General features: G+C 42.1%; 1 protein-coding gene across 2 annotated transcripts in view; it reads left to right on the forward strand.

Moving 5' to 3' along the window:
* Positions 1 to 26,104, forward strand: part of trappc12 (trafficking protein particle complex subunit 12) — a 39,718-nt gene that overhangs the window by 6,260 nt on the left and 7,354 nt on the right. For both annotated transcript variants that reach the window (XM_023297575.3, XM_055005819.1), the window contains exons 3-9: positions 1,353 to 1,469; positions 15,345 to 15,458; positions 18,640 to 18,778; positions 21,643 to 21,755; positions 22,045 to 22,117; positions 23,271 to 23,344; positions 25,242 to 25,340. In XM_023297575.3, coding sequence (XP_023153343.1) covers positions 1,353 to 1,469; positions 15,345 to 15,458; positions 18,640 to 18,778; positions 21,643 to 21,755; positions 22,045 to 22,117; positions 23,271 to 23,344; positions 25,242 to 25,340 — 729 coding nt within the window. The remainder of the gene's footprint in view (positions 1 to 1,352; positions 1,470 to 15,344; positions 15,459 to 18,639; positions 18,779 to 21,642; positions 21,756 to 22,044; positions 22,118 to 23,270; positions 23,345 to 25,241; positions 25,341 to 26,104) is intronic.

The following is a 26,104-nucleotide window of genomic DNA, read 5'->3' on the forward strand; positions in this document are numbered from 1 at the left end:
AATGGCAAATTGATAGAAAAAAAACCTAGATGCAATTCAAATACACAGTAAAAACTAAAAATTTTGAGTGAGGGCAGGATCTAATGGCAGGTACTGTGTCAGCCTACATGTTCCCATCAGATAGGTTAGCTGTCACAGAATGGAAGTTTAGTTTCCAGCTGTTTACAACTATTTTCCATAGTTTATCACTGACCTGCAGCATCAGACCGTGTTAGGATCAACAAGTGTCTCCAAAGGGAGAGAGCTGCATGCATTTACGCATGAAGCAGCAGCAGGATCTTCATTAGTTAGTGTAATTGTAAGTTATTCCTGACACATAGAAAGGATGAATCAGGATTTAATGGCAGATCACACTGTGGACTTTTGTTCACCTCAGACAGGTGAGCTGTCTCACAGAGTGTTTGCTTTCTTTAGGTTGAGTCCTGAGCTTTCAGTTTTAGCGTTTAAGGAATCAGAAATAAACTGGGCCATGAGTTATTTGGACACTTTGATCAGTCGCTAACAGTTTAGATAAATCTGTTAGTGCATCACTATGTATTATACATCTCTCAGTCTCTCATGAATATCATGTGCTCTCCGGTACTGTGGGGATTTTGGTCTCCATGACACAGTGAGGCACATTAAGAGGAAAGTGAGCTCCTGTATGTCTGAGTGACTAGCATGCCATCACGTTGACGGATTGATGAAGCCAGCAATGTTCCGGGATCTTAAAAGGGTTATAGTGTGAAGACATCTGTAATCACACACACTAATGCCCTTCATCGCTCCTGGGTCACCATGTCATGTTGTTGTCTTTTTTTTTCTAATAAACATCCTGTGAGCTCCTTCAACAGCAACATTTATCCTTAATAACAACCCTGATGAAACATCAATTTACTTATTTATTCAGTTGAGTCTTATGGTGTGCGTCCACCTCCCGGCTCAGATTGTGTTCATTATCCCCTCAGAATGTGTTTGAATGCCTGCTTGAATAAATGAATAAAAATCAAGGATTTTTCCATCATCTTGGTCTAAGAGCCAATTTTCAGCAAGCAAATTAGATCCACTTTAAAGCTGGATTAAAAATACCATTTCTCCAGTCTGCAGCTTGTTGTTCTGTTCCTTTTAGGGCTAGATTTTGTTTTTATTGATTGTGATTTGGTCTAAACCTAGGGATGTCCACATTAAAGCTTTTTGCCCGAAGTCCGGTTTATATTACGAAACTACCAAGTCCTGGTCTGATATTTTTATATCCTGCAGTTAGCACTCTGGTCCTCAAAATACATACCAGTGTGGTAAATGTCACGTCTTGTGCTTGTAGATTTCTGTTGCGTGCCTTTAGATGATATTAAATGTACATTTTTTTGATTCAGGGTGATGCTGTGAAAGACCTAATGCTTCGTTTCCTGGGAGAGCAGGCAGCCACCAAGCGTCAGGTCCTCACCGCCAACTCTGTGGAGCCGTCCTTCAATGGCCTCAGGCAGCTCATCGTAAGTCACTTACTGTACTTCTGTATACAACTAGTTTCTAACTCTGTAGGTTCTTAGTCATCTTAGTCCTAGGAGCTTCAGTAGAAAATAATCCAATTTTTGTAAACCAAGCTTCAGTTCAATTTTCAGTGTACTAGATTTAAAACGTGATGGAGCTTCACCACGAGACACCATCTAACACGTGATTGTCACACGAGGAGAACAGCATGAATTTGTAAAACCACTCACATGACAGTTTAAACACTGGGTCAGCCGTGCTGCGAAACGTGCACGGTGTGGCTATTCGATAGTAGCAGTGGGCTTAAGTCTTCAAGAACCTGAAAGAAAAGTCCAGTTGCTTTCTACTGAAGCTCCTAGGACTAATTTGTAAACGTTCACTTCTGAACTACATTCACTGTGAAATTACAACCTCATATATCAAATTTTAAAACAGGAATGTGTGCCTTTTAATGTTGTGATATAGTCATTATTTCAGCTTTTATGCTTATTTCCGCTAATTTATTTTGTCTTTGCATAATTTCCATGTAGTTGAAACAATGTGTTAGCTTGACAGTTCATTCTTGATCTTGGTAGCAGCTCTTGAAAAACACTCCCCTGAAGGTCTGCAGGCTCCAAAGTATCCTGTTCAACATCTTTATTATTCAAATTCTGCATTTCCATAAGAACTTTATTATTATCTGTGAATGAAGGTCATGTAATACTGTTAACAGGTTGTAAACAAGAAAGAGGACTTGCAAGGAAGCTGTTTTATCAATACCTTCTCTGCATTTACAGTAAGACTGTATGTTAAGAGGAGGTTCCATGCCACAAACCACTTGGTGTTATTAAAAACAACAATAAAAGTTGAGATCCACTCCTGTAGTGCTAAACTATTCAAAATCAGGCCTTCAAGGTCTTCACTCAACAAACAACTACTCCACACATTCTCACTGTGTTCAGCAGGCTAAAAATAAGTCTGTCAAAACTTAGATGATTTTAATTATTAGACTCAAATCCATGACTCGTAGCTAAACGTGTCTATAAAATGTGGATTTGTATGTGTTGTGTTGGGCTGAAAAGCTTCACTCATGTCTAAGAGTAGCATATTTTCTGGAGGTACATGATAGAGCAGATTTTTCTGTGAGTTTTCTCACAGATTGTACAAATTGATTTGCGATATAGTTTTTGTAAACCAAGCCTCAGTTCAGTAGAGACCCCATCTAACACATGATTGTCACACAAAGAAAACATCATAATTTTGTAAAACCATTCGCATGACAGTTGTTCTGCTAAATGTGCACAGTGTGGCTATTAAATAATGGCAGTGGGCTCGTGTCAGTCCAGCCACAGCAGGTATACCTTGACTGTGTGGTGTACATTGCTAAATCCGCAGCATAAATAACCCCTAAAAATTGTAATCTGCTTGAGTTAAATAAAACTGAGTTAAAGCATTGTTTAATAGCCACACTTTGTATTGGAAATTTTCCAAGTTGTATTGCTTGAAATTGCAATTTCCATGTGAAATCTCTGAATTGTTCACCCTAGTGAATGACAGGACCGCTGGTAAGCTACCACTGCTTAGCATCCTGTGGTGACTGCAGCTTGACTGACCTTCTGACAGTCAGTCTGTAAAGTCAGTGATTCTACTGGATGTGCTGGGTGTTGGGGTCTCAGTTGACTGTGAAACAGTGAATCATTCGTCTCCTTCCTCTTCATATTATACTATGTCTGCCAAGCATAAAAATGTGTCTTTCTTTGCGACCGTGCGGTCTCACCTCATTCGCTTTCCTCCTGCCATCTATCTGTCCGTCTCTCCAGCCCTCATGCATTCCCTCCATCATAATTTCTGACCCACAGATGACCCTGAGAGACAGTTGTTATTTAAAACATATGCACGGCAGCAGCAGCAGCAGACGCTGTGATGGAGAGAGGGGAAAGAGGAGAGAAGGGTGGGAGGGGTGGAGCTGAGAGATGGAGAGGTGGAGATCCACTCGGCTCACAAGTTCTTTTCTCCTGCTGTGCCCATGTATTATGCATGGGACTGCTGTGCATATTTCAAGGGCCTTCTGGACGTGGTGTATATATACACACACACACACACACACACACACACACACACACACACAAGATGGTACTTTCAGCTTGCTCTATATGGTGTGTGTGTGTGTGTGTGTGTGTGTGTGTGTGTGTGTGTGTGTGTGTGTGTGTGTGTGTGTGTGTGTGTGTGTGTGTGTGTGTGTGTGTGTGTGTGTGTGTCTGTCTAAGTAAGAGGATCATACGCCATCTGCTGATTGGTGTGGGTGGCTCCCTGGTGCAAGAGGTAAAAGAAAGGAGAGGAGAGATGGTGAGGCAGAAATGTAGCGCAGGCCTACAGCAGAGATGTCAAAGAATGAGCAGCCAGAGAGAAAGCTGTGTTTGTGTGAGTGGAAGATATGGAGGCAGAGGAGGGCTTCACCTGGCCCTAAGCAGATACAGGGACACTTTTTACCTCAGAGTGTGGAAGACTGCTGTGTGTAGCGATTCTCTGCAGACTTAATAATTTGGTTATTTGAAGGAAATTAATGAGTGTTGTCAGCATTTGAATTAAAGAATAACCATGTAAGATGAGTTATTTCTAGTAAGTTATGAAGTTATTTAGGAAGGAATGATTTAATAACAAGCATAATGAATACAAAATGTAATGTGTTAGTGGAAATTCTTCTCATCTTACTGCCGATGTACCTGCTTTTCTCAGTGACTCCATGACTTCAGAGCTGTAGAATGCAGATCTTCTCGTGTTTAACTAAGTTGTATTATGATTTCCTTTACTTTTTCCTTGTTGAATGAAGTTGTTTAACATTTACTCCAGGGTGCTCTGGCTGGCAACAGTCTGCTGTTAGCCTCCTTCTCTAGATTTAATGTACAATGTGGGTTTGCTTCTACGGTTTTTTTGTATTTCTAATGTACTCATTTAGCTCAGCTTGTATACCATGTATGTCTTACCAGGGTCCACTTTTTCATTACCCTTTTACAGATGAGAAATTTGCTTTTTAGTTGCTTTTCTTAAATGACATCAAACATATCTCAGCAGACATATATCTGATGTAAGCAATTGCAGCTCCTGTTCCTTTATGTCTTCAGAAGCACTTGATCACTGCAAGTCATGCGTGGAAACACAGGACTGTGACTGGACTTTATGCACTGTCACACTCACATAACTGTACCCATTCTCTCTTATTTAATTCAAAACCACATTTTACAAATCTCTGGAAAAGCTTTAGATGTTTTTTTTTATAAATACTTAGACACTCTGACAGCAGTACACTGTATGCTTGTTACTGCAAATAATCATGTTAGCGCAGAATCATTGTTACAGACCAGGAAAACCCATCTAATGTGATGCTTATGATCTTTTCAGGAAATTTTGTTTTTACTGGGATTCCAAATTTCCAAATGAGCTACAGGAAAACTCTCTTAGCAGTGACTGACATTCAGTGTCTTGTTCAAGAGCAGTTCAGTAAGGGAATGAATGCCAATGCAGAGGCTTGTACCCAGGGCCTCCAGCTGAAGGACAACATCTCCACTCACTACATCATCCACTATGGATCCAAAAAGCCCAGCTCCTTAATGAGGAGCTCCAGGATAGCTTTGCATGGCTTTGACTGAGTCACTCCCACTGATGAATGGCTCAGACACCATCAGCCTTCCCCATCTACTACCATCTACTTGCATTCAAATGATTTACTTACCAATAAATTATAAAATTTCCTAACTTCTAAGATCAAACAAACTCACAGATCAAAGCTGTCGTAGGTGATGTAGCTCGCTGGGCTGGGAGGGGAGGTTAAAGTTGAGAAAATGAGAGAATGTGCATAAGCAAACAGAACATACATGCATGTACTTTCTCATACTAGCACAGGGAAGTCTGCGTTGTGGCCGTTGAAAGTAGAGCCTGCTCAAACTTGATGCTTGTCCGTACATTATGTAAATATGTGCATCTATGTGTGACTGTATGCACATGTGAGGAGTATCAACTTGTATTTTCTTTTTACATTCTTTATACATATTATATGCTTTTCGATATTAGCTGTCACTTGAGATCATTGTGTAAGGCCTTTTCCTCAGATGACATTGGTCATCACTTCACAGAGCTTTATTCTGCTGTGTGGCATCCTTGTATGTGCGTGTGTGTTGCAGAGCTTTGCTCTGAGCTGGCAGAATGAGTCATGCTGCAGAGCCAGAGTGTGACTGCACCCATCGCCACCACATGCTCCCTCCGTTCATACATACGTACACATATGTGCACCAAGAATGCAAATGCACTCAAGAGATTTAAGAGGAAGAGTCTGCAGCACCTCTCTATCTCTTTCTCTCTCTGTATTATTTTTTTTGTGTGTGTCCCATGTGGTCCCTTCCCTCATCTGGTGAATGAGGACATCAGTCAGTCTCTGTCGGAGAGCTGCCATTAGAGACATAGAGGCACACTCAGTTCTTCCCTGTGATGAATCTTCATGTAGATTAGAACTTACATGCCTTTGCCAGGCATACTGTACCACAGCTGAGAGGATTGGTAGAAATATTCTCACTACATCTTTAGGAAAATGTCACTAAACTACAACTAAAGCAAATTTTCATTGTGGAGGATCTAAAATATAAAAACAAATAACAATACCCCCTGCTGATTAAATAATAAATAATGTGTGGTATTGCCTCCTGCAGTGACGATAATTGCGAGTTACTATCATCCTTTCTGTAGCTGAATTCTGTCGATTGGTCAGAGAAAGTAAGAACTGTAGTTTTCTGTGTGTCAAGCAGCAGAAAAAGTTGGATCATGATATTTTTGAGTTGATCTCCCTGCAGTTTGACGACGTCACAATTTTGATGCTGAAAAGATTTATTGTACAGCCCTAATAATTGTAATGTAGGCATTTTCTCCTGACTCTCATCTACTTCCAATCCTTGTTTTCCTGACCCCATTCCAAATTTATCTCGAGCCCATCCCTTCTCAAACCACAAGTGTGACAGTGTTCCATATGTTCCAAACGATCTGACTGAGACTGCTCGTGTTTCATGCCTCGCTGGACTTTGATGTGCTATGTTACGCTGTCCCACATTTCATTATTTGGGGACCACAACGTGATCATTAACAAACAAAATTTATTCAAAACTACAGATTTAGGGGCTACTAAACCAGCATCTGTCTGGAATGTATGTATATTTTTCCTTCTTTTGTTAAGAATATGTACGTTTTATAAAGTGTTGCTCATTGAGGTTGGATAGTCTATGAAGTGGTTGACTCTCCTCTCCTCCCCTCTACTTCTCCCTTGACCTCTGTCTCCTCTCTTGTCCCTGCTGTGGTGTGGTCAGCAGTGAGCTAGTCTCTAGCTCAGCACCACCCTGGGCTGGCCTCATCTGTCTCTCTCATTAGCAATCGCCCCCCTCCTCTCTTCCTCTGCCCCTCTTTCCCTCCTTCTCCTTCATCTCTGTCTCTCACTTCCTTCCCTCTGCACTACCCACCGGAGACTCTAACCTCTCTTTCCTCCCACAGTGTGATGCTGTCTGGGCCAGAGGCCAGCATGTATGTATGTGTGTGTGTGTGTGTGTGTGTGTGCGTGCGTGCGTGCGTGCGTGCGCTTGTGTGTGTGTGTGTGTCGGTGCAAGGCAGAGAGAGATAGACCCACCTTGGCTGGGTCAGACAGACACACCCCCATAATCACTGCAACGACCCAGCTGCTGTATCGCACTTTGATATCATTGCTGTAACCTTTACTTGTCATTATGGTAACCTTTCTACATAGCTGTCATTTCTGCCACCAGTTACACTCACCAGCCTAGGTCTGAGTAATGCACCGTCAGCGTTTGTAGTGCTGAAGGGCATGTTTAAACCTTAGTGGTTGCTGTTCTCACCTTAGTCGACTTGTGTTGGCTGCAGCCATATGCTCAGACCTATTGTAAAGCTGCAGGTGGAGTTTAGTCAGCTCGTCTGCTAACTCAAACATCTCTGGAATGACACGGTAACCAATGACTGATGGAGCATCAATCGTGTTTTAGTGTCACATGCCAATTCTTAAGGTGCTTTCCCACTAGCACCTACTTGGCTCGACTCTACGCGACTTAGTTTAGGTCGTTTTCCATTACAATTGAGTACCACCTCATCGTGTGTAGAGTTACAAAACACTCACCGTCCTCCAACATGTTCTTCAATAATGCAGCGGCGGAGTCAAGGCCACTCTCCCTCCTGTTGCTCGCTGGTCAGTACACGTCCATTTGGCTAAATCACTTCCAACACCTTCGGTTTGACCCACTCCGGCCATTGTGGTCTTTGATGCACCGATAGTCGCTTTTGAGCTTTTTCAGCTTCTCCCGACACTGCTTCATTGTCCTGCCGCATCCATGGGTGGCCATCCGCTCGGAGACCTCCTGATATACTTTCTCATTGTGAGTCGCACCGTCCAGCTCCCTCTGTATTCTTTGGTCCGCCACCAAAGACAGAAAAGTCTCGACCTCTTCATTCGCCCACGGTCTGGTGTGTTGTCACTCCCTGTCCAATCAATGGCCTGCACTCTGTAGACATCACATTATCGGCTCGACTCAGCTCGCTTGGAACCTCGGCTGAGTATGTACTAAAATAGTACCTGGTACCAGGTACTACATCCTAATAGAAAACATCACAAATGGAGTAGAGTCCAGCCGAGTAGGCACTAGTGGAAAAGCGGCATTAGTGGTATTCCAATGCCTGTCTGTTTGTATGTGGTACTTACAACATATACTTTACCACTCTATAGCAGCATATTATGGATCAATAGATAAAAGTCTGCAGCCATGCTAGCATGGTAGCTACCCTCTGTGGGACTGTACTTATGTACAGCAGTGCTGAATGCTAACCTACTAGCTGTGACCATGCTCACATGCTGTTGTATAGCAGATATCATTTTTACCATGTTCACTGTTTGCTACTTAGCACAAAACATGCTGGTAGCAAGGAAAAGTCAGGGTTTCACTGATCACCATCATCTGGGCGCCATGACTGTCTGCAAAACTCTATGACAATCCATCCATAGTTGTTGAAGTACTTCAGTCTGTAACCATAGTGGTAGACCAATGGTTAATCGATCAACCAGCATTACCATCCATTTCCTTTCCCAGCAGGTTAAAGTTAAACTGGTCATTGCTTCCACAAGCAGTGGCAAATATACCAAAGCTAAATGGTAAAGTTATTACCCAAATTAGGTGTCCATCCACAATTTGCAAACTGAGTCCCTGAATGAACTGTTGTATGGAATTAGGGTTGTCAAGGTTAACCGGTTTTACAATAACCACGATTATAAATAGATATTCGTCACATTTTTCACAACCACGATTATCAGTAGAAAAGCCTCGCGAGAGGTGCAATGCAAGAAGCGTGAGCTGCGCTGAGTGGAGAGTGGAGAGAGAGTGGCTCCTTGGCCTGTGCGCGCGCTCCTGTCTAATCGGCATCACTGAATTCACTCACCGCTAAATTGAGGATGGCTGACGGGGGTGCTCCTCCGGACTTGCATCCTCCCAAAAAGCGACTCAAATCAGCAGTATGGGATCACTTTGGGTATCCAAAAGATGCTAAAGGTGAGGTTTTCGTGGATGGGCACCCCACGTGCAAAGCCTGTCGTGGCAAAGTTGCAGCAAAAGGCGCGAATACAACCAACATGATACAGCATCTTCGTGACAATCATCCATCGCTGTATGTTCAAGTCAAGGTAAAATCATCATTTCCCAGTAAAAAAAGTACAGCAAACACCGCGTTAGTGCCAACCAGTGCAGCGCTTCTAACAACTTTTTCCACAACTTTCAAAAATAAGGGGGGGGGGCAATGACGTAGGCCTAATGCACGTGTGTAGGCAACACTACAGCAGTGATCCCCAACCACCGGTCTGCGGCCCGTACCGGGTCGCACAGAAAGAAAAAATAATTTCTGGGTTTCCGGCCCGCCGAAGTGTCCCTAATATTGTGGCCGCTGTGTGCAATGAGGTTGCCAAGATGGGACTGTCCGACACACGCGCGGTAACTGTCGGTTCCGAAGTCAGCGGTCCGGCGGCCGGGCCGCCCCGAGTTTCCTCCCGGAGCCAAAACAATCGGCGGGTCGGGAGCTCCGGTTACCTCCTGCGCTCCCGTTCCCCGCCCGTCGCAGCCGGGCTGCTTTCCTGCGTCCGCAGGCGAGGGGAAGGCGGCAGGCCGCGGCGGGTGGGGAATGGGAGAGCAGGAGGGAACCGGAGCTCCCGACCCGCCGGTTGTTTTGGCTCCGGAAGCCCGTGCCCTCCTCCGAAGATGCTGTCGGCCCGGTCCCCTCAGCAGGGAGTGTGGTCCGGGAAGCCCCGCTGCCCGCTGACAGTGGTAGTGGAGGAGACAGTAACCTCCAGGACAGGGAGGCTGTCTGTCTGCCTGGACCTCCTGTCAGACTCTAGAGTTTTCCCTGGGAAATGATCTGGGTGTTTTGATTAATTGTTGTAAAATTAGTGGTGAATTGTTTATATAAACGTTTTAGTAAAAATAAATAAGACTCCCATTTATCCTTTTTTCTGTAGTTATATTGTCTAAAATTGTGGAGGATATTTAAAGCTTAAAATGAAGTGTTTTTAAAATCTTTAAATGTATTCTTTTTATGTCTTTTTGTTTTGTTTGATTTACAAAGTAAACACTACGTTATCAACCATACATTAAATTGCAACATTCCATAATACATAAAAGTCTCAAAGAGGCACTTCACTAGAACTTACTAGAATTTACTCACTAACTTTTGTTTTAATGATGGCAGCTAAAGAAGCCTTTAAGTTCCTCAAGTTAGTGACTGTTTTGTAATGCAATTTGCACTTTTATTTACTACAAAGACGTGTTGGAACAATTTATTTTATTTTATAAGAACAGTAAATGTTTAAAAGTTTAAGTATTATTAAAGAGTTTATTTAAATACAAACACTGTTTTTTTTTCTTTCATAATGTCGATAATCGTGAATAATCGTAAAATCGCAATATTTCCTTCCACAATAATCGTGGCTCAAAAAATTGAAATCGTGACAACCCTATATGGAATACTTGCTGTTGATCAGAATCAGGTTAGAAAGCTTTATTAAAATACATAGAAACTAGTTCACTTGTTGATACAAACTGATAAATACCAAACAACTCGTACTAACAGGAGAGACACAAGTCAGGCTGGATTCACATATGTTTTGTCACATGGTCAAACAGTATTTGTAACCCATTCTGTAACACCTGTAAACAGATTTTGCATCCAAGCATTTGTCACCTTCCAAAATCAACAATTCAACAGGCACACATACTTCACACAGTAGTTGGTCAGATGCACATGATCAGAGCTTCTCTTTCAACCTTTATTTTTCATTCTTTACACTACTTCTGCCATTTTTCATTTGTACCAAAGAATGGCTTCAATAGAGACTGTCTGAAAGTTCCTATCATTTTAGACCGTTGATAATCCTTCTCTCGTCTCTAAATCAGTCAATTTCGTACTGCCTTCGGATGTGGCTGTTCTGAAGAGATACCACAACACCTATGCCTTCAGATATGTTTTAACAACGTAATTTAATCATCTAATGGCGCGCATTTCACTGTGTTCCCAGATCTCAGCAGTTCCTTTAGGGAATGCATTGTTATCATAACTGATGACCAATCAGTTTAGTTTTCAGAAAACTTTCGGTCTTGCCATACTGGGGGATTCTTGCTGTGTAGAGTGGTTGGTTGTAGATCAGGCCTGACAGAACATTTTAATACAATCTTCAGCAGTTCTCTCAGAGGGAAAGGGAAATGGGAACATGGTGTTATTGTTGACAACCAAACCATCAAACAGTATCCCGTAGCCCACTAGTCAATCAGTGGTTGATATTACTCAGAGGAGCATCACTTAGAACTTGGAAGCTGTGTTGAGCCATCTTAGGGAGTGCTATGTGGAGTTCTCTTACAGGCTATGAGCTAGCACGGTGTAGTCACAAAATATATTATGCTGCTTTGTGTCTGGACGTCTCTCGGTGATACTGTTTGAAGCGTCCGACTGTTGCCTGTGGGAGACAAAATGGCTGCTGTGTGAAGTTCATATCAGTACAGTACCCAAGCATGGCATCCTTCAGCTGGAGGGCAATATCTGTCCCCGGTTCAAGTGTCTGCAGACCAACTACAGAGGCATCAAAGTAATGTTGGCCGCCGTTGCAGTGACTGGCATTCTCTTTTAGCATATTACTAATGGGTTTTTTGTTTTTTTTTTCCTACACCCTCTGTGTAATCCAAAATGCAGGGGTTTAATTGAAGTAGCACTGGAACTCCCTGTGTTAACCAAAGCTGGTGTGAGGAAGCCTTTTAAAGTTAGATTCGCCTGGAGGCTTTGGGTCTGGCGAGAGAACAAGTGGGCGTTCATTTGTTCATCGAGCTTTGTTATGCTGGATTTTTTTAAAAACTCACCAAAGGATAGGCGCGCTGAACTTCCGATCTTCAACACAATTAAGAAGCCTCACCCCTTTTAAACTCGCGACAAGACTAATTATGTATATGTGTTGGTGTGTGTGTGAGAAAGTGATAGAGGACGTAATGTGTGCGCATTTCCATTGCACACGTAGTTCTGTGTGGGTGTGAGTATGAAGGAGTCTGGCTAAACCACTGTAATACTACTGAAGTCAGATTTGTTAATTAGATTGAATGAAGTTGTTTTCTCTGAACATGGTTATAGCATGTGCTCTGCTTACATGTGAGATATTTTTAGGGGGATCTTCTTGATAAATGGTACTGGATTAACTTTCATCTTAGTCATCATAGTATCAGTATATCAAATCATAGCAGAGTCCTTACCCCAGGGACACTCTGGAGCACCACACTGTGACCCTGTGGGTTCATATCTAACTACTTCTGTCTTGTTTGTCTCCCTTTATTTCTTTTGTCTGGTGTCTTTGTTCTGTCTGGAGCAAAGGCAGGTGTGTACTACCCATCATCTTCAATTACAAGCACAAAACAGCATACAGAATCCCAGCACACATCTGTCACTAAGCCTGTGTAGTCAACCCCTCATTTAATATTACTGGCAATTAATCACCATGGTAATGTCTCCTCATTTGATTTCAGGGGAATCTGATTATGTATTTGAGCTGAGCTAAATTATTAGTCACCGCCAGCCTATTGTTTATCTATATTTTTGTTATCCCACTGCCCATTCTGTGATAATTAGAATCATTCAAGCCTGATGAGTGACAGGAAGGTTTGCATGCATGATGGAATTTCCAGCGAACTATTATGAAGCATACTGGATGCTCTCAAATGAGAAATAATCTCACCTGACCTGTTTAGTCACATGCAGTAGCGTGGTTCATGGTTGGTCAGTCTTTGCTCTAGATTAAAGTGTTTCAGATGTGGATAAATGGTCACCTCAGGACCACATCTACTAACTTTGACCTGAGGTGCTTTTTTTGTTTGTTGTGTTGAAGTGTTTCATCTTGTTTTACCGGTTTGCTATGAACTTTGGTAAAGGTGGTACCTGAAGAGTTCCAATGACCACAATAGAGCAGGTCAGTGTGATTATTTCCTGTTCTGTCTATTATTTCATTGAATTATACCACAAATTGGTAACCTTGGTTTTGTGTGGAAAAGCACGGCTGGACAAAAGTTGACTGAGTGAAATTGAAAAGGTAAAATAGGAATTTCAGCAACTGTAATGAATGCTGACAGCTGAAGTCAAGACCCTGTACATTCTAAATGTTAGATTAGCATCTTGAACAGTCAGGTCTGTGATTGTTCTTACACTTTTTTCATCAGCGGGGTCAGCCCTGATGTTCGACCATTTTAGATGACAGTGAAGCAGACACAGCCGTCATTATCTGCTCAAGGGCGCTTCCATCACGTCTTTAATGGAGACTAACCCTGTGACCTTGCCACTTGAACCACACAGTCTCCCTGCTTTCTACTCAAATCACAGTCCCTCTGTGTGTGTAATGTTTGGTTCGGTTCAGGACCTAAAATTATAGGCTGCTGGAAGATAATATCAGAGCACAAAATTAGGCGTAGTAGCGATGCTGCATAGTTATGTAAGGCATAAGCTGAAGTTCACTTCACCTGTTTTGTGGGATTTTTCACTTTGACTCCTTTGCAGCGGTGCTCTGCAGCTCCTCTGGCCCTCATCTCTTGTTGTCCCCCATGTTACCCACTGCTGCTTCCTTTCTTCTTCCACTCTTTTGGCGTAGAGTTCCTGCTGTTCCTTCTTCTTTCCACTGCGGCCAACTTTGAATTCTGCACTCCTTCGCTACATGTGGGCCAGATTTCTTCCATTCACATCCTGCTTATCCTCTGTTGAAACTCCTCATCCCTCTGTGTGCTGTCTCAACTCTGTGTGTGCGTGCTTGTGTGTGTGTGTGTGTGTGTGTGTGTGTGTGTGTGCGCGCGTGTGTGTGTGTGTGCGCGCGCGCGCGTGTGTGTGTGTGTGTGTGCGTGTGCACGTGTGTGTGTGTGTGTGTGTGTGTGTGCGTGTGTGTGTGTGTGCGTGTGCGCGTGTGTGTGTGTGTGTGTGTGTGCGTGTGTGTGTGTGTGTGCGCGTGTGCGTGTGTGTGTGTGTGTGCGCGTGTGTGTGTGCGTGTGTGTGTGTGTGTGTGTGTGTGTGTGTGTGTGTGTGTGTGTGTGTGCGTGCGTGTGTGTGTGTGTGTTGAGGAATGCAGCTATTGTACACCACTACTGGCCCACTCCTAGCTGTTCTCATTTCCTCTACTGACCCCTTATCCCAGTCTCCCGCAGACACTCGGAAACACACACTCACACACCTGTCTTCTTCTTGTGCCCTGTGGCAGGGCAGCGATGTACTGTAGCGTACTGCAGGATATGTGTGTGTGTGTGTGTGAGTGACTGCAGCTGCTTTTGGCCATCCAGGCTGCCTCCTCGTTTTCAGCTTCATTTCCCCCCCTAATGAAGATTCAGAGGCAGCGCAGCTACTGGCACAGGGCAGGAGAGGAGAGGAGGATGGGCTGAGGAAGGAGGAATATATGAGGAAACAATGACAGCGGGAAGAGAAGGGAAGTAGAAATTAGAGTTGGATGAAAGGGAGGGAGGAGATGGAGGGAGAGGAAAAGAAGAGAAAACGACAAGATGGAGGCAACTGCTGAGCAGAAAAGAAAGGTAGCAAAGCAGAAAAAGGGATGAATGGAGGATGAATGGGATGGAGGGAACAGCTACAGCAGAGGAAGAGAGGGAAGAGGATGATGAGTTTTGTGATAAAGATGACTGGAAAGAAAGTAGCCTTCTCCCCCTCTCTCTCCTAATTAGCTCCCTGGCTGTGATGAATGACACAGCACTTAGGACCCAATCGGCGAGCCGACCTTGTCATGGGTGTTGATGGGGTGGGGTGACTCTACACCCCCCTCCCACCTCTGTCCCCCACTTACCTATCATACCACCTCCTGTGGAAGCAGATGCTGCTAATATCTAGGTGTGTGTGCATGTGTGCACAGAATCATTTGACCACATTTTTGTGTGTCGGTACTTTGTCCTCCAGCCTCCATGGCTACCAGTTCTTACACACACCTCCCTCATTTCACATGTTGTGACTTATTTTGCAGCATTAGATGTCACGTTAATATCAGTTTGGAGTTGACACTTGTGTAAAGTACTTAAAATCCTCCCGTTATTGTGTGTCCACACTGAACTGAGAGTTATCTCCAGAAAATTCAAGACCATGTCCTTCTCACTTCACTGCTTTTCCCAAGAGAAGTTAATTCAAACAACTTTTCACTTCTTGTTTTTGCAATTATTAATGTGTTGTTGGTCATGTGTGTTGTTGGTCATGTGTGTTGTTGGTCATGCGTGTTGTGGGTCATGCGTCCTCCTGAACGTGTGCTCTAGGTCACTGGGTCAGTCAGGGTGGCGTTGGTTCAGACATGTCGTGTCTCTCCTCCCCTGCAGAGCAGTAAGAACTGGCGGGCTGCAGTGGATCTGACAGGCCGGCTGCTGACAGCTCATGGTCAGGGATACGGCAAAGCCAGCCAGCCAACCTCCCACACCACAGACTCGCTGCAGGTAGGACGCCAGGGTCTTTCTCTTCATCCATCCATTCCTCTGTCTCTCTACCAGTCTGTCTGTCTGTCTTTTTGTTTCGTGGGTGGTAGAGAGGGTTGAAGCCAATACATGTCCTGTACTACACAATAATGTAATTATTCCTCAACAGCACTTGAAAATGAAATACATTTTACATCTAGTTGAATATAGACCCAATAATGTGATTGAAGAATAGTGTTGTGAAATATCCTCACTGATAATATTTCACACTTTATTCAGTATCCTCCACCACTAAAACAGGCATCTGTAAGAGAGGACAGTCCAAAATGGTTTTCTTTATTGATTTTATTGTTTGCAGTGCTGTCTTTTCATGTGTTTTTCAGTGTTGCTGCTTGCAGTTTTTTTCTGTCTGTGTTTGTGGGGTTCTATTCAGAAGATGGATGATTGCATCAGCTCATTAAGAGGGCCACCCCTGTGATCGAGACTTTAAATTAATTGACCATGTCGTTGCCTCATGCCACTTATCAGTTTGTTTTACGTTATTAAACATTCTGTCTGTCTTTCCAGAAATCTTGTAAAGGAAACAATAAAGTAACAAAATAGAATTTCCAAATATACAGCCCTTATCCTGCAGCTCTTCCCTCTCCCCTCTCTTTTCTGAGCCCCTTCAAACACAAAAAGGTATTTAAGCCAAAAAAAAAAAAAAAACAATGTTCATTTGTGGACAGAGTAGACTCAAATTTTTGGCTTTGCTGTAAAAATTTTCCAAGTACAATACAATGGAAACCTGGAACACTGAAATCACTGTGGCAGTCCAACATGGTAATGAATCCTTGAAAATGTAATCTTCATATTTATTCATTTTGTTAACAATGAGCTAAATTATGTCTTTGTTTTGATGTAGATGGACATTCTGAAAAGGAGAGTATCTTTTTGCATCAATCTGGTTCGATCATCTCTCATCTGCTTAAGTCGCGCTATGAAATCTGTATATTTTAAAATAAAATATGCAAAATTTTCTGTCTGAAAATGGTCAGATCTGTACTACAGAATAAATCAAAAGGTTATTTCTTTATCGTTTACATTTATCTTGAGTGTCCCTATTTGTCCTGAAGTCTTCTCCGGGTTAGTTTCAAAGGTGTTGATCTGTAAACAGTTCACCTGATGCCTGAACTCCGCTAGACGTTGTAATCACCGCTGGCAACGCAGCCATCAGTATTAATGACAGGAAGCAGTGTAGTGGTGGCCCACAGTGAAGACAGGAGTGGAGAGAGCAGCGTCTTTAGTCAGGTCACATGCTGCTCACCAGAGCTTCCATGACATCGTCTAATAGGGGGGCACACATCCCCGATACAGCATGTGACTGGGCTTGTATTTACTGTCAAAAGCTGATCCTGGACCAGTGTGTGCTCTCCAGATGTGGTTCAGCTCTACACAGAATATGCAGTCCAACACTTTCCATCCTAACTTTAGTCTGAAAGGAACACTGTCTGAGTACAATTTTTGTGTGCAAGAAAAAAAAGAAACTCAAAACAAGAAACGTCCACATCAGCTGGTGTATTAATAAAGCAGTTCTTAAATATCACGTCACTTTAAAGTCAAAAATTAGAGGTAAATGAAAACACTGTTTTGTATTGTGTTTACTGTTTCATTTCACCTTTTCCATGTACATGAGTGTGACAACGAATGCACTATATGGCCGCAGAAATTCCACAGTTAAATGTGTCTATGGCGTGCACACTGTTTTCTGCTGGTACAGCTGTCAGAGACGCAGCAAAATAACGATGATTGGTGCATTCTCATTACTGAATAAACTGCTTAGTGTCTGTTACACAGGGAGTATTAAATGAACGAATGAGGGAGTGCTTTAGGTACAGACCAGATCTGCATGGAGCAATGAGAATGCAACTTTTCTCAGATTAATTTATAAAACAAACATAAATGTTACATTTCCATGACCTTCCTATGGATTTAGCAGTTTAACTTTTACATTTTAATTCTGTCTTTTTGTTTTAGTGTAGTGTGTAGGTGTTTGTGTGTGTGACATGATTACAGGGCTGATGTCAGCATTTTAAAATAATTAGTGTCATTATGTTTTTTATCTGCAATCACCACTATGTTCCACTTACAACTCTGTCTGCTCTGTTCTATGAACATCTATCAATACTAAAGAATAATTGTTAAGTTTTCTTTTAATTAAACATAAACAGTCAAAGGAGTTTCAACAAAGCGTTTTATTGAAGTTTGTGTAATTTTACATTTTGACACCAAGATTTTCATTTTTATCAGTTCTAAATATTGGTTGTCAACAGATCAGGTGATCCCTAAAACATGCATTTTGAAAAAAGCATATTGAAAATGAAAAATTCTGTTAAAATTTTCACACCATTGGTCCAAAATCTTGTTTTCTAAAGCCTAATGGTTTATTTCCATTGTGGATCGACAGCGCACAAAAAGAACCATCCACATGATAGAACATGATATTTTATCATAATTAAAACCGTAATGTTACTGCTAATTAATGCTACAACATCATACATAGAGAGTACAGTTATACAACATGCTTTCCCAATAGCATCCAGATATAAACAGTTTTCACTTGGGTCAGATTACCTCAAAATGTTTAGTTTGATGCAGTCAAACAGGGACAAGTGCAGTTAATCCTGACAGGTTTCCACATGAGGGGAGGCCAACAAACTCTGCTTTTAACTCGTTTCCAAAGTGATATCTACATTGTTGACAGCATTTACATTAATCACACTCACATACAGTCTACTATATGTATGTTTTATCAGCTAAAAAATACTTTTGTGTTTCATATGTAATAATAATAATAATACTAATAATTCTACTCCAATGTAAAACTGGATTATGTTATAAATATTGCATAGAAGATTAAAAAGAAGATGGTATTTTATTATGTTATTAAGCAGTGTATTGTCTATGTTTTTGCCATTAACCAAGTTAGATACATATGCTTTAATATTCTGACTAATGACATAATTTAGAAATAGCTATCTTAGTAGTTTCCATACAGTTACACACATATATGTGAAGTGTTTAGACAACAGGCAGAATGTAGCACACCTGATGAGATAAGATTATTTGCACAGTCTGTCTGTTTTTGCTGCTTTTGTACTCAAAGTATTTGATAAATGTTTTATAAGTTTTACAAACAGGGGTGTGTTTGTGTGGGTTTCAGCTCTGGCTTGTGCGGCTGGCCCTCCTCACCAAGCTGAACCTTTTCCAAAATGCTGAGCTGGAGTTTGAACCCTTCGGCAACCTGGATCAACCAGACCTCTACTATGAGTTCTACCCGACTGTTTACCCTGGAAGGAGAGGTATATACACACATTTACTTTGTGTAAAATCACACCATTTTCTCTTCTTTGGCCTGTTATTGACATTTTATGTGGGAGGAGCACTTTTAGTATTGATCACAGCTCAGAGACTTTACCATAGAAACTACTGCATTGTACAATCATTCCTCACTTTCTATCTCTTTTCATATTCTGTCCGTCCAAACGCTGCTCCATGAACTCTCTTGGACAGCCAAATGTAGGTTGAGTAGAGTGTTCATGACAGTGCTGAAAAGCTGCTTTGAACACTTATCTGTGAGTTTTGAATGTGTTATTAGCCTGCTCTCTGAAAAGATTTTGCATTTTACCCACGATTTTTAAGATACACAAAGAACCACAACTGTCCTATTAAATATTCAAAGGAAAGTTTCTGCCAGGAGCTTGATATCAGACTGTATCATCAAGAAGCTCCAACTACTCTACTTGTCTCCAGCAGTTCTTTGGTTTTGTTTTTCCTCTTTTTACACTGCATGAATTGCTCTCTAATGTATTCCCATTACTTTGGATCTGCATCGCCCCTCGGGCTACCACAGTGAAGGCAGTAGCAGAGACACAGCTGCACACACACAATCACCACACACACCCACACTCTTCCAAAAAATAAAAAAAACAACACTTGAAGCTACACTGCACAGCCTCTAAAGAGAGCACCGATTGACTTTCCATTGCTCAATATTAAACGCTTTGTGCCCTACTAGGTGCTCACAGACAAACTGGCATGAGTTGTGTAGCCTGGCATCAGAAGTCGAACATTTCTCCAGTCCAACGCTTGCATCGACTATCTATTACCCATGATCACACTCTTTGAACGCCTTAAGAGACGGCTGCCCCATGTATCGCTCTCCCAAGAATTAGGATCGACTGAGCGCTCGAAAAAGAATCAATGTTTGTCTCTTATGAATTTGTTTGCCAAATGAAAAGTTGAGTCCAATTTGGACTCAAACATTAGAACCTGCAGGCGTGTAGAGCATCTCCTGAGGTTATTTAAATGTCTCCAGTGAATGTAAAGATCTTTTACATGAAATCATAAAGACACCCTGTTGAGTGTGCTGATAAATACAGTAGTGTTTGTATTTAGTGTTTTTTATTGTATGCTTCAGGTTTAGCAGCTGAGTTAAATACATTTCGTTATTCATCAAACATTTGCAACGCCGATTTTTGCAACGCTCTATTTGTAAATCTGATGGGAAATATTCTTCTGCCAAAAAACTGCATGTATGGTGCATGCTGTGAAAAGTACTGAATCAGTATGAAATGCACAATGTGTATGCTGTTTACTAAGAATACCTATCCATTTTCTTTTTTAAGTATCCTTCATGATTATACCTCTGTAGCTGGCCGGCTGCCCAGGAACAGTCGTGCACCATCCATTTACATTTCCCTACTGACCCAGCTTACTGCCAGTTAACTGACTAACCCTATGAAAATGGGTTAACACAGTTTATTTCTAAAATAATAAGCATTTTTAATATCCACACCTCTTTTGTTACTGGCTACTTACTGGTTTTATTGTTTACACATCAAGTGCTTCAGTAGAGGGCAGCTGGACTTCTTGTTTTTGTCATTGTTGTTAAAAGAATAAAACCAAAAAAAAAAGAAAGAAGCACTTAAGATTGCAGCGACCTGCGTGACTGACAATCTACATATACGTATTTCCTTGCTCTTGGGCTGGAACAACCTTCAAATTGTTTGGGCTCCACTGTCAACGACCACAGAGCAGAAAAGGACGGGTCCATTTCACTATTGATACTCTCAAGGCAACAACGAAAAGTCCCGTTGCCCTCCTCTCAAGCACTTAGCATTAATAAGATGGCTGGATGACTAAGAATATACACAGACGTTTCTTTTGTGGAGTAATTTTCAGTCTGGTTTCATAAAAGTGGATGGTACAAATCGGTTAAACGATAGCTTGCTCTGTTTGGACACTCTGTCTACTCCTCAATGTAAGAACTGTCTTACCGGGGTAGTTTCAGACACTGATGATGATTAGCATATCAAAGTGCACCAAAGTCAAACTTAGAATACAAAAAAAATACATTTGGCTGTACTGGCCTTTACTCCTGATCAAGGTGATTCCTTTCAAATGAGCTGCTTTAGCTCCACATAGATACTGAATAATATGAGCAGTGACTCATCAGAACATCCAAAAGTATTACTGAATTATGTTAATTAAATTCTGATGAAAATGACTGAAGAGACAGAAGAGAAAATCAGTTGAGGACACCATGGTCAGTAAACCCATGTACAGTCATAACCAACGCTGGGATTAGTAGAGGGAAAGGACAGAATATTGTGCTACTGTAGATGGGTAAGGTAGAAAGCACACGCAGATAGAAACTGAGATACATAGATTGTCAGAAGCAGCAGCCAACGATGGACCAGCTAGCTGAGCCTCAGATCTGATGACAATATCAAAGGGACCCTGATCAAAGCCCGGGGACTCACCTGAATATAGGCACTTCCTCAGGGATGTGTGTGTGTGTGTGTGTGTGTGAGACGGTGTGAATGATGTAGAGGCAGAGAGAGACAGAGGGATGAGGCAGAGATGAGTGATGGAGCTGTGCAGCACACACACAGAGAGATGAGAGGGTTTAATAAGCAGCCATACGTAGCTCAATGCCATCTGTAGGTTCCTGCCTCCAGGGCTGTGTGCAGTCTGTGTGTGGGTGGATGGGTTTATATTCTCATCTCGCGCTCTGTCTCTCTCTGCCTTCCCTCTTTTTTCTCTCTTTCCTGCTATGTCCTCATCCCACCCTGTTTCTTATTTTTTCCTCACACATTTTCTCCCTCCATCTCCTGTTTTCCCCTCGTCTCCCCTCCTTCCTTCCTTCCTCCCTCCCGTCCAGGCTCCATGGTGCCGTTCTCCATGCGGCTGCTGCATGCCGAGCTTCCCCAGTACCTGGCCAAACCCCAGGAGGCTCTGGACCGCCTGCACAACCTCAAAACCGTCTGCCTGGCTGTTAGTAGACACACACACACACACACACACACACACACACACACACACACCGCCTCTGGATGAACATAAAGATATGCATACTCTGTAGTATTCACACAATAAAACCACACACCCACAGAAAAGCACATTAGCCGTACAAATCCTTAAGCCCACCTGTGTAAACATCCAAATATGGCTGGATTTTAGAGTTATTGAATATGCAGATTTTAATACACACACAAAAAGCCTTCAGTGCTGGCAGCGAACCAACTTACCCCACTGAAGTTAGAATTTCACCCCTCCTTAACAGATTCTGGAGAACTTGGAGAAAGGTTTGGCTGAGGATGGCAGCATGATCACCTTAACACAGGAGAACAGGCAAGGTAAGGGCACACACACATCTACACACATCTACACACAGGCACACACACATGTACACACAGACACACACAAACAGACATTTGGCTACAGACCTGGCCGCGGTCCCAGACTGCATCACACTGTGGGAGGAGAGTGAGGTCATGGGCCCGGTGGGTAACACACACACACACACACACACACACACACACACACACACACACACACACACACACACACACACACACACACACACACACACACACCAGCACTGAGGCAGAGGCACACCTGGTGCAGGACTGCAGCATACCTCGGCCACATACACACACATACTCAGCCACACAAACGCACCAATGCGGTGCTCTAAAAGTGTTTAGCACCTCACTGCTTCGGTACTCGTGCTGAATATCAAATGGTCTTTCCAGCCCTTCACACTAAGCAGATCGATACTGATCAATCCCATCCAATCCACTCCCATCTGCTGAAGTGTGCCAGGGAAATAAGCGGACGCCTCCATCTGAAATGTTTAGGAAGTCTTATGTTTGTAAGTTTATGCTAACAACTTTTCAACATCTGTTTATCAGTTTACAAAAATGAACAACAAGCAGCTAATTAGTGAAGTTGAGCTAAAAGTACGAAGACGCCTGCTTCTGATTGGCTGATGCATGTACTAATGCATATGTGAGGGTGCACCCATTCTGCCAGTTTCTCGCCTCCTAAAAGCAGTGCAATAGCTGTGTCCTCTGCCTCTCCTCTCTCTACCCACGCAGACAGTCGACAGTCAAGTCAATAACACAGGGCCTTGCCTCCACACATCAGACCCCTACTGAGTGATTAGCTCCACTCCCCAGCGCACACACAGACACACGTGTGCAGCAGTGAATAGTAATAGGCAGCGTACACAGGCTCCTCCACAAGGTGCACTGTCTGAGAGGAAAAGAAAGCCGAGTGTGCCGCAGTGTCTTCCTTCCTCACTACCTCGCCTTAAAATAAACCCTGGCGTAGAGGGGGAGGAGGGGAAGGTGGGGTAATGAGAGGGATGAGGGCGATGGGTGGACACATGGGGAAAAGGACGGTGTTACCAGAGAAAAAAATCATGTGGAATGAAAATAGGAAGTCACTCAGAGAAATGAATCCCCCCCGTCCCTGACTGTCTTCTTCTCCTCTTCCTGACTGTAGCGTCTCTGAAGCTGTGGAGGTCTCGTCTCAGCCGGGTCATGTACTCCATGGCCAACTGCCTGCTGCTGATGAAGGTAGGGCTGTGTGTTTGTCAGCCTGCGTTTGTGTGTCACTGTGTGTTGGAGTGAATGTGTCCCTGTAAGTGTGTCTGGGTGTGTGTGTGTGTGTGTGTGTGTGTGTGTGTGTGTGTGTGTGTGTGTGTGTGTGTGTGTGTGTGTGTGTGTGTGTGTGAGTCTCAGAGATCTCTGATGCCAGGCTGGTGGAGGATTCACAGTGAAATCCCCCCAGACTGACCACTAATTGGATTCTTGGTCAGTGAGAGAGCAAGAGAGAGAGAGAGAGAGAGAGAGAGAGAGAGAGGATGGGGTGTGGGTTCTGATGGGACAGGAGATAGAAACACAGTGCCACCTACTGGTCAGAGGTGAGATTACACTGTTTTACTACTGCTCCTGGTCAGTTTCACTCTCAGTGAAAATGTTGCATTTAATGAATAATGATCATCTTTATTTGTAGAGCATCTTTCATTACAAGACTAAACAAGTTGTTACACAAAACATATCTACGTTTAAAAGTCATTTTTAATGTATAAGTACCTACACAATGTTTGTTAGTAGGATACATTAATTGTCAGGTGGGTCTTTTCTTATGACCTGTTTAGAATAATATATCACCAGAATAATCCTTTAATCCTCATGTCATCCTGTGGGTCAAAATTGACCCGTTTCAAAGTTTGAAAATGTGGAAAAAAATATGTATTTCCACAGTGAAACTTCTGATGTCCATATTTTCAACATTTTTGGGAAATCTCTGAACATTTTTTGGTGGAAAAAAAGAAATGTCAAAAATATTTCTTAAGAACATTCACAAAAAATCAACCAAAATCCACCAAAGTTCGCTGGATTTTGGTTGATTTTTTGCTGAATGTTCTTAAAGAAAATATTAGAAGTTTTACTGATGTATATGGAATCACTTTAGATATTTTTAGGATTTTTTTTGCATGATTTTTACTCATTTTTTGAAAATATTTACAAGAATTTTCCTACCAAATTTGGGGGATTTTTTTAAAAATAAAACTTTTCAGGGAAACTATTAAGGAATTATTGGAATTTTCTTCCTGAAGTTTTTGCAAATTTTCAGAAATTTGGGGAATTTTTTTGCAGAATTTTTGGATATTTTTCAGACAAGGAAACGATATTTTTGGTGCCCATAAATGAGGACAGCAGGAGGGTTAAGGAGCCAAAACCAAAGAAAAATCATATAAACAAAGTTTCAGCTACTTCCTATAAGCAGACTGCCTTTAATAAAGCACACGGTTTGCAGTGAATACAGAAAAGATAAATAATTGTGTTTGTATAAATTTAGGGTTTACAGTAGTGTCAAGTCCTCCCATATTTTCATTTTAACAGTTTTCCACTATTTTGGACTAACCATAAGGCAGAATGCATTATCCATATTTACAGAAATGCAGCATAGCCAGTAGTAAATATGATGTAGCTGCATTCCACTATATCATGTCTAATTTTGTGAGGAGTTTTAAACATTATGTGATACACACACATGTAGAGTGAACTCTTTCCAGCCCAGTACACACTCCCTCCACACACACACACACACACACACACACACACACACACACACACACACACACACACACCTCTCTGACCTCTCTCTGTCGCCTGCTCAGCATTGCAGTCACCATATGAGCGATGTGTAGCCTCACAGTGTGGAGGTGGGAGGAGGGTCACATCGCCCCGCTAATACTCCATATGTTTGATTAATGCTCTCTCTCTCTCCATGCTTAAACTCTGCTCTTTTTTACCCCGCTCGCCCTCCACCTGTCTCCTCCTCCCACCGTTTACCTCACTTTACCTCTAACTTCTCTTTTTGTCTACTGCCCTCTATTCGTCACTCTCACTCTTATTATCCTGTGTGCCTTTTCTTTGTCTTTAATCACTGTCTCTCTGTCCTCAGGACTACGTTCTGGCTGTGGAGACCTATCACTCCATCATCCAGTATGAACCCCAGCAGTGTGTGCAGCTGCTCAGTGGTATCGGACGCATCTTCTTGCAGGTTTGCACATCAGCAGATAGATGGATCTGTATGTTATGATGCCTGAGATTTATAGAGATTTTGTCATTTAAGTCCCAAGAAATAATTCTTTAAATAATAATTAAGTAATTGCAATAATTTCCCAAAATATTTAAGTGTTCCTGGTACAAGGATTATGATTGACACATTCCTACTTTTGACTGACTAGTCATTCATGAAGGCAATTCTAAATACTAACTACTTCTTTGTTACGTACACCACCGTATGTGTATATATATATATATATATATATATATATATATATATATATATATATATATATATATATATATGTATATATATATATATATATATATATATATATATATATATATATATATATATATATACATATACATATACACATATATATATACACACACACACACATAGAGAGAGAGAGAGAGAGAGAGAGAGAGAGAGGCATACATATCCCTCCCATTTGCTAGATTATCTGTTTCCAAGTGTATAAATACCCAAAAAGGAAAATAAATTTACACAAATACACTGAAGACTCAAACCAATATGCTTCAAATATTGTGCTCGCAATACCAACATTTGGACCTCTGACAGAGGAGGGAAAAATGGATCCTGATCAACAAAATTTAAGCCAGCAGTGAAGGAGAGACAATGAGGGATGTAAACAGCAGATTTTTAATGGAATATCTCCATAGGGGTACAGAGGAACATTTCCAGCAACCATCACTCCTGTGCTCTAATGCTACATTGTGTTAGCTAATGGTGTT

The sequence above is a fragment of the Amphiprion ocellaris genome, chromosome 20 (genome assembly GCF_022539595.1).
Source record: "Amphiprion ocellaris isolate individual 3 ecotype Okinawa chromosome 20, ASM2253959v1, whole genome shotgun sequence".
In the NCBI taxonomy this organism is placed as follows: Eukaryota; Metazoa; Chordata; class Actinopteri; family Pomacentridae; genus Amphiprion; species Amphiprion ocellaris.